The sequence below is a fragment of the Oxyura jamaicensis genome, chromosome 2 (genome assembly GCF_011077185.1).
Source record: "Oxyura jamaicensis isolate SHBP4307 breed ruddy duck chromosome 2, BPBGC_Ojam_1.0, whole genome shotgun sequence".
In the NCBI taxonomy this organism is placed as follows: domain Eukaryota; kingdom Metazoa; phylum Chordata; class Aves; order Anseriformes; family Anatidae; genus Oxyura; species Oxyura jamaicensis.
In genome coordinates, this window is record NC_048894.1 from 53,587,763 (window position 1) to 53,597,263 (window position 9,501).

At 39.3% G+C, this 9,501-nt stretch overlaps 1 protein-coding gene across 1 annotated transcript; it reads left to right on the plus strand.

The window, feature by feature from the left end:
* The first annotated feature begins 194 nt into the window (after positions 1-194).
* Positions 195-8,716, plus strand: PAK1IP1 (PAK1 interacting protein 1). The gene is made up of 10 exons (XM_035316758.1): positions 195-517; positions 1,169-1,331; positions 2,305-2,425; positions 2,521-2,595; positions 3,241-3,293; positions 3,778-3,923; positions 4,013-4,110; positions 5,627-5,726; positions 7,323-7,449; positions 8,064-8,716. Exons 1-10 carry the CDS (start codon positions 440-442, stop codon positions 8,222-8,224), a joined length of 1,122 nt encoding a protein of 373 aa, XP_035172649.1. The 5' UTR covers positions 195-439; the 3' UTR covers positions 8,225-8,716.
* Positions 8,717-9,501: the final 785 nt, after the last annotated feature.

The following is a 9,501-nucleotide window of genomic DNA, read 5'->3' on the forward strand; positions in this document are numbered from 1 at the left end:
GCCGCTCTCCCCCTCCCCCCCCCCCCGCAGCGGGAGGGGGGACGCAGCCCACCCGCGGGGCCCTGCCCGGTGGGTCGGGAAGGCAGAGGCGCCCTCCACAGCCCCGCACCCGGCTTGGCGACCCCTTCCCCGCCCCCCTTCCCCAGTCCCAGCTCCCCGACCCCGCTACTAACGCCGCTCGCCCTCCGCGTCGCCACCGGGAGCGGCCCGCAGCCCGCTTCCGCCCCGCCAGGACCTCCCTGCCGGGCTGCCCGGCGCCGAGCCTGCGCCCGCCGCTCTCCTTCCCCTTCCCTTCCCCTCCCGTGGCCGCCTCGCCTCGTCCCCGGCCCGCCGTGAGCGGGGCCCGCCGGCCGCCATCTCCCCGAGGAGGCGCCGCCAGCTGCGAGCCGCGCGGGCAGCGCCGGGGACAGGCGGGCGGCGAGGGCGTCAGGGCCCCGAAATGGCGGCGACGGCGATGGAGGTGGTGGCGGGCTGCTACGAGCAGGTGCTGCTCGGCTTCGCCGCGCTGCCCGCCGAGGTAACGGCCGTGTGGGGAGGGAAGGAGAGAGGGAGGGAGCGCGGCCGCCATTAGCTGCTGCCCCGCTACTCACCGTCCTCTCGCCGCTGGCCGCCGGGACGGCTCGGGGGGGGGCTCTTAAATGGCCGCGGAGGCGGGGCGGGCGGCTGCCCGCGGCGGCAGGCTCGGCCCCCGGCTGTGGGAGCGGCCCGCTCCCACCTCGGTTTTTGGGGACGCTGAGGGGTCCCCGGGGGAGTGGGGGGCTGCTCCGCCCGCTGGTGCTTTCCTCTTGGGTTTACCAGCGCGGAGCTGAGGTAGAAGGTGTGTGAGGAGCTTGTGGTGATGGAGGAAGGGGGATCTGTCCTCCTTGGCTCCAGGTCTGTCTTTGCACAGGTTGTAGCTCACACACAGCTTCGTCCAAACCCAGCGCTGTGCGCAAGGGGTGGTGTGGACACCTAATTCACTCACAGTAATCTCACGAGTACATTAACAAAATAGGATCCCACTAAACCTGGTGCATAAGTACAATTTCTTCACGTTTTGCACTTACACTTTTTTAGGTTCTGCTTTAAAAAATAAAAATAAAAATAAATAAATCTTACCAGTTGACAATCTTGAAGCGATGAAGACAGTGATCTTCAGAAAGACCTCTGCTTTGTGTTTCATTTACAGTCGTGGACAGTTGTCCCTGATTTTACACACCATGCCCACACTGCCTCGTTGTCAGTGGTAGCAGTGAACAACAGATACGTGGTCACTGGGAGCAGGGATGAGACAATCCAGATCTATGATATGAAGAAGAAGGTGGAACATGGGGCACTGCTGCAGCACAATGGTAAGGGGGCTTTTCTTCACAGTGAGCGTTAAGGATAGAAGCTCATAGCTGAAACGTACAGATGGTTATGAACAGCATCTCTGAAAAAAATTTAAATTGCCATGCTTTTAATATGACTTTAGGCTTTAATGCTGATGGTATTGTAGCCATGATGGCCTGATGATACAAGCAAGATAAACTTTTGAGCGTAAAAATCCACAATTTCTTTTCGGCATGAGCCCACAAATACAGCTGCTGCTTCCAATTATTTTTAGTTTTAACTCCTTCAGAAGTTATGGCCCACAGATGCCTCATGAGTGATTTTTGCTCTACAAGGACAGTTTATCTAGAGCATGCCAGCTCCAAACAACCATCTTTCCCAGTGTCCTTGTCCTGTCACATATCAGCCACCCAAAAGAAACAGATTGTGTGTAAGAGCAGGCTGCTGCTGCCAGAAGAGTTAACCTTGGACATTGCCTACTTTGTGAGCCTCCTAAATTACTGCTGTGAAAAAAGCAGTGAATGCTCATCCAACTACACGTTTTGGTCATATGGGGCTCAATCCCTCCCGATTGTCCTTTTTCTCCCGATAACGAAGAAGCTCATGGAACTAGACTGAACGTGGTACCCATTAATTCAGCTGTGTGTCAAGAGCAGGGCTTGATGTAAGAACATTGCATTATCTGGGACAGAGGCTGTGCATCACCTGCACCACAGTGGCTGGAAACTGCTATTTCAGAGAATGGACGATACAGAGCTCAGACATATATGGCTACAGGGGTACTAACAGAGCACATCAGTGACTGAACAAAACAAGGAAGTTGGTTTGGTTTTGTGAAGAGATACTTGGGAAATAATTTAGCTTTTCCCAAGAGTAGCGTACTAGCTGGCATGTTTTGATTCTAGAAGCATCTCTGTTAACTAATATGTTCTCTCTGTGTGGTAACTGTTCAGTACGTACAACAGTGTTGATAGCTCTGGTTTGGATTTGTAGGCACAATAACATGTCTGGAGTTCTATGGTACTTCACATCTACTGAGCGGAGCTGAAGATGGACTAATTTGTATCTGGAACACAAAGAGATGGGAGTGCCTGAAATCCATTAAGGCACATAAGTGAGTTTCTTAATTCTGCATGTTCACATGAGTTTTCCTGTTTATTTTCCTTGTAAAGAATATATGTGGCTAATACATTGTTTTGTTTTTATCAGAGGGCATGTGACATCTCTTTCAATTCATCCTTCTGGGAAACTAGCTTTGTCAGTAGGAACAGATAAAACATTAAGGTGAGTTGAAAATGATGAAGAAATGCTGAGAATCATAGTTCAGTAACTGTAAGTTCCATTAAAAACAACAATTCCATGTTGTGACTAGACTGTGTGGCACTGATAAAACATATTTTAACATGAGATCATTGGTTTGTCTTTCTAAGTTCGAAGTACCAGCAATATTTTAAAGTATTTTTAAAATGTTCTCTTCTATTCCTAGCTTCTTGCTGTGCTCTTACTCTTTATGGTCACCTGTAGATGTATGAATGCATTTGCATTTTGGACACAAATTATTTAAACTTCTGAAAGCTGTCAGGTTTTGTTCAGTGTGAGAAAAGTAATTTTTAACTTGCAGCTTGTACATGTTGCTGTATGTGTGTGTTTTAAGCGTATAAGATGCTGTATTACCAGGGCAAATTGGTATTTGGGTTCCTTTTGGGCCCAGCATTGCAAGCAGTGGTTTATAAAATAAATATCACAAATTCAACCATATAGTGTGCAAGCGATGTATCAAGTCATCAGTTTCTCCTGCATTAAGGAAGGCAGTTAAATGCACAGAGATGCTTAAAAGCTTCCTTCAGATGCATCATGTCAGCAGATAGGACTTCAGTTTCACTACGCTGTTTTTAACTGGAATGCACATTATCTATTGTTGTTTTTCAGAACTTGGAATCTTGTAGAAGGACGACCAGCCTTTATCAAAAACCTGAAGCAAAGTGAGTTTATCAGTCTAAATCCACTAAAAAACAGATTTTTGTGTGTGTGTGTAAAGAAAAACAGATTTTGTTAATCAACAAGTCAGTTAATTGCATGCTACTTTCAGAATGTCTTTTTCACACATGCAGGCAAGCACATGTCCTTAGTAATAGTTATTTACCAGAAGGAAAACTTAGTGACACTACAGTAAAAATCCTTTTTTTTTCCCCTTGAAGTTTGTTGTTGGGACATTTAAATAAATGCGTTTTTTTTTCTTTTTTCTTTTTTTTCTCTTTTTTTTTTCTGTTAATCAGAAATGAACATTTAAAAGCATAGTTTTACTTGTTTATTCTGTGTTACTTGATTTTTTTATTTATTTTTCTCAGGTTTACCTAGAAAGCCGTGTCTAGTGGCTTATAAAGATTTTTACCATTAGATTCTCATGCAATATAGAACACAAAAAAAAAGGTGTACATGTGTATAAAAATGTTCCTCTGTGTACAGATGCCCACATAATTAAATGGTCCCCTGATGGAGAGAGATATGTGACTGTGATATCAAATAAAGTGGACATCTACAGACTCGACACAGCTTCAATCACTGGCACTATCACAACAGAGAAGAGAATTTCTTCGCTTACATTTATTACAGTAAGTGCAAAAGGGAAAGGTGCTGGGAGTTAACTGCATTGAGACACATGCATTTAATCACACTTGCATTTCATTTTTCCCTTTCCAAGGATTCTATTCTTGCCATAGCCGGAGATGATGAAACTGTAAGGTTCTACAACTGTGACTCTCAGAAATGTTTGTGTGAATTTAAAGCTCATGAAAACAGGTATTTTATATTCATATTATAAATACTAAAAATATATATTAAATATTATAAATATTAATGTTTGTATTATACATATTTGTGTTTATTTTATATTTATATTTATTCCCTACTTAAATATTTATGGCAAAGCTGAGTACTCAGTATACTATGTTCCATGACTTGCAGTGTTCAGCATATTTTACTATTGCTTTTGTTTCCTTACCAAAAGTAAATTTACTTGTGTACTAAATTCCAAATTCAGGACAGATTTTTTTGCTTTTGGTATAAGCACAAATACTGGGTTTTCCACACACATTACAAAAAACAACTGGGTATAGAATTGGGAATATTACAGTTCTAAACTTACAATCTAAGTGCCATATGCGTATGAAATCTATAGATCTTAAATATAAGATCAGTGTAGATCAAATCTATATTCATGTCTTAAATATTAAACCCAAATGTACTGGTATGGCTCTATGTTAATATTTTTTTTAAGGAGGAAGATTTTTCCCCCAGTTTCTCTTCCCAAAGCTCTCTTTTATCCAAACTGATATGCCTCTACAACTTACACTACCAAAATCTTCATGAGGCCATGGGGTTCTGTATTGCTTCATAGGCAAGAGATGAAAATGGCTCTACTGCAAAACTGGACTATACCAGACAGGCAAATCTGGTAATAAGACGTCCGGTAATGTCCTACTGTCTTACCTTGGCCAGTCCTCGTCACTGTTGTCCCCTTGGCAGTTCTGATCCTGAATTAACCAGCAGGCTCACCCCTGGTGTGGTATCTGAAACAGAGCTCCCACGTCTGGCTGGTGTGGAGCTGCTCAGGGGCCACTGGTGTCTCTAAAGCCATGGGCTGGTTGTCCTGGTGCATCAAAGCTTTGCAGTAGAGAACTGGTAGGTAGAGACACCAAAACAGGAAAGGTTCTGCTAAATGATTTGGGTTATATCAAATGCATGTTATATATATATATATGTAATATGTTCATGTATCTATATGGATCATGTATTTATATATATATATATATACACACATATGTATATTTTTTCTCTGTGTGGTCCATGTATTTCTGAAATTAGGCACTGGTATTTTCCCGCAAGACTATCCAAAGAATACTTAGCCTTTACAGATTCTGACTGTATAGCATATTGACATGAAACAAACCAGTTGCACTCAGTCCAGACAATAGAAGGGTGATCGCATATTCTCTGTTGTTGTCGAGTACCAAACATTTGTGCAAGTGCTGATTTGAACTCATCAGAATACAAAGGCATGAGCTATAATATCGCTGACATGGTTAATAGTGTGTGCTTAAGAGTACTAAAGTGTTCTGAATTGAATCCTACCTGCCTAATAAAGGCATGTATTCCTACTGTAAGTGACAGCACTCAAAACAGATTACCTTTTGAAGCTCCTGTCTGTCATTTGTGTTTTTTTCTGTTCGAATTGATTTTACACTGTTGCCTGTTCATCTTTAGCTGCTCTGAAGTGAACTGTCATGTTAAACCGAGTATTAAATTTTCTTCACAGAATAAAAGATATCTATAGCTTTGAAAGGGAAGGACAACATGTTATTGTTACCGCATCTAGTGATGGTTACATTAAAGTGTGGAATCTGGATCTTAATAAGGTTTGTCTATTAAAATGCTTGTTGCATTTATGGAAAAACACCAGACAATCAAAATTGCAGACTGTTCTGTTATAATGATCAATTTTAAATTACTGGTGGATTTTTATTTGTTAATCTGGGTGTTTTAATTCTTCTCTGTTACATATTCAGTACAGATGTATATGTCTACACATTTTTTATGCAATGGTATATTTTTATATATTTGTATATTTACCTTTTTAACAAGCTGCAAAATGAGATGATAGTGTGAAGCTCTCCTCTTTACATGAAATCATGCTTTTCTTCAGATGTAGCTGGCCAAACTATCTAAACGGTTACGTATGCTCTAAGGACCTCTGTGAATTTTTGTAGTGCTGGTGACTGTTGCTAATCTTTTAAAAAACATAAAATCTGTGGTTTGAGGGTGGTGATAGTTCATGTAAGGCAAAAAGTTGTCCTGCTGAAAAATTCAAACACATTAATATACTAGGTATTTTTACCTCCTGTATTTGCAAAGAGTTCTGAGCACCACCAGGAACTGTGCCTTATCTTCAACGTTTCCCATGTTTATTGTTTTGCGATGTCTTTCAAAATCAGAAATAGATTTTTTTTAATGTAATGCCTAATAATAAGGGATCTAATATATTTCACTATGAGTATCTTAAACAGTTCAAATATATAACTGTATTTCTAGTCTGAATTTGCCTATTTTTAATTTCAGCCCTCCTGATGATTTTTATACTTTCAAGTTCAATAGTGAAAATCCCTCTTTTCCCTTCATCTAAAATTTCAGTTCTGCTTGTACATGATTGAAATAGTGATCAAGGAACTCTTTAACTTTCTCTGTAACATTGTCTTTACTTTGACCAAATGTGTAATTTTTTTCTTTTTACTGTGTAGGCAAAATTTTGTGAAACCTTGTATAACTGTGTGGGCTGCTCTGCCCAGCTCTGTGAGGTAGAATGTCCGAATACAAACAGTTTCTAAAAGTCTGATGCTGCTATGCTGCATATATGTTTGTTTTATCCCTGATACCTGTAATAGGATATTTGCTCAACTATTCCCAGAGCTGACTGCTATGGGTGCAGTTGAGCAGTTTGAAACACACCCCTCTACAAAGGGATTATGTTTAATCAGCAGCCATGTTATTGTGAGGTAGAAAAAGAACCTGATCCAGTAACTTAATTCAGATTATTGTAACTGTACTAAAACCACCTATTACTGCGGAGAAACTTCTGAAACCATTAACTATTTCGTATACATATATATATATATACATATATTTAGTGGGCCTGTGACTCATCTACTTATTTATCATGTTTAACCACCTCTACGTGCCTGAAGCCCACTGATCTTGCTTATCAAGATATGCTCTTAAAGCTGCTGGGAGTTTTTTATAAAACCAGCACTGAGGAATGGTACCAGGAACAGGACTGTAGCAGTGTGACCATTAACCTGTAGACAGCCTCTGGTTCTCAATGTTGTTAAGCATCTTACCATTCTCCAGAAAAGAAGTAGAAGTTGGGCAGTAAAATACTTTCTCAGTTTAAATATTTCAATAAATTTAAGCAGAAATGAAGTAATGTTTAATTAACCTTTTTCACATATTATCTTTAGATTAAAGATGCACCGTCTTTACTGTGTGAAGTCAACACCAAAGCTAGGCTGACATGTCTCGCAGTATGGCTTGACCAACGTTCAGAAATGAAGGAAAATTGTGATAAGTCAGCAACATTGTCTCAAGGTAATAGAATTGTTTGTATTTCCAGCTGTTAATACAGATGTGAAATGGAAGATAGTAAGCAGGAGGTTTTTACTATATACCTTGGAAAACGTTTTGGCAGCTTGCAGAATTGGGGATATGGCATTGACAAGTAGTACATAGATACTCATTCCCATCTGACGTGATATATAGAGGACATAAACCTCTTTTCACTTCTATTGTATGGAAGTTTTGTTTCTCCTTGCTGCAATAACATACAGAGGAAAACACTGAAGCTTTTGAGACAGATAAGAAAATAATGTTTGATAGAAATGTGTGTCTGCTGTTCCTATGAACAAAACTGCCAAAGCAGTTGGCCAATTTAGGAAGTCTGGCTTAGGGGTTTTCCTTTGTTTGGCTAGTTGGTGGTTGTTTGCTCGCTGTTGTTGTTTTCCTGTATAGTAATTTATTTACATACTTGATCTTTAGATATTTTCAGATCACAATCCAAAGTAGCATAAATTGCATGCTCCACTGTAAATAAAATATTATTTATGGTCCCCCTTTTTGATTGGGAGATACAAAAAGTCTCTACCATTTTAGACCACAAAGTGGAAACAAATATCAGAGTGAATAATTTCTTGCTTTTTTTTCAGCAAATGAAGATGAGAAATCATCAACAGTCAGGAAAAATAAAGTTTGTGGGACAGATAAAAGTGATAAAACGGCAAAAACGGGTAAAAAAATTACTACGAAGAAGCGAAAATTGGAAACCCCACTGCAAAAGAAGAAAAAGAAACAAAATAGCTTAGAATGAAGGCAACTACTTTATCTCCTGAATAAGAAGTAAATGCTGGTTGTTGCTGTAGTTTTTACAATGATGTAAACCTCTGGCAGGACAAATACCTCTGAACTGATATGATTATTAAAAGTAATTATTTTTTTTACCCAGATAAATTGACTGATCATTCGTGGAGGTAGTAAAAGTGATGGCAACTTTTCCTAATAGAATGATGCAAAAATAAGTTCACAGTATGTAATACTTTTTTTTTTAATGTTTACAACAGCATACACTTTTTAACTGACTTTGAAATATCCAGCTAAAATGATAAAAATAGCTAAACCTGTCTGTTACATTTATGTCTCAGCTAAATGCATATTAAAAATACTTACAGTTTTTCATTTTTGTTCAGTTCACTCAAAATAGGATCTGCCTTTGTCATGCATTCTCTTACTGTAAAAAGAAACATAAAAATTAATAAAATTATTTTATTATTACTTTAAATAATTTAAAATAATAATTTAAAATTACTTTAAACTTTTCATGTGTATATTCACAAAAAATGATTTTTAGTTCTCAACATGGAGTTATACAGAGGGTTTATAAGCAGAATGTTTGTTTTTTTACTGTATGCTCCATGCATTTAATTATTTTTTGAAGTCCTTGCACGCTGACATATAGTCTAGGTCCCGTTTCTTCCAGGAGTTGATTCTTCCCCACTCAAATGAGTTTATACAAAATTCGCCCCATGTACTTTCAAGAACTGCCAAAATACTGATATTAATGAAATATGATGGGTGGATTAGTTTTACGGGTTCACATCATTGAAATCTTTTGGTAAGAATCTGTTGTATATGTTTAGATGGAAGTGTTTATGTCAGTAGGGTTTCACCTTCTCTTCTGTTCCCATATTTTTTCAAGTCCTTGATCTGAGCCATATTGTAAAAAAAAATAGTGTAACATTTGAAATGTTTGTCCCTCTGATAAAATGTCAGCCATCTGTTTTGTACTTAAAAAGTGAGTTCCTGACCTTCTCAGTCAGTGGGAACAGGATTTTGTCTTAAGTCTTATTATAAATACACAGTGGCAAAAACAAAGTTGAGCAGGACAAGGTCAGATAGCTGTACTAAAAGTTCTCTTTATTTCTTTTAAAGTAAGGCATTTTAATGTTGTCTTCTGTACTGCTGGAGCAGTCATGATTTCTTCTGTTTTCAAAAGGTAGTTGGAATTAGACTTTATCCAGATTCACGTTAATAACAGTATGCTCTTCATGATTCATGTAGCTAGAGAAAAGGTAGGAGAAAATCAGGAAG

Excerpts from the sequence above, each read along its gene's own strand:
- PAK1IP1 (XM_035316758.1), top strand. The coding sequence starts at position 440 with ATGGCGGCGACGGCGATGGAGGTGGTGGCGGGCTGCTACGAGCAGGTG. Across the intron at positions 4,111-5,626 it reads TTTAAAGCTCATGAAAACAG|AATAAAAGATATCTATAGCT; the intron begins GTATTTTATATT and ends TTTTCTTCACAG. Across the intron at positions 7,450-8,063 it reads GTCAGCAACATTGTCTCAAG|CAAATGAAGATGAGAAATCA; the intron begins GTAATAGAATTG and ends CTTTTTTTTCAG.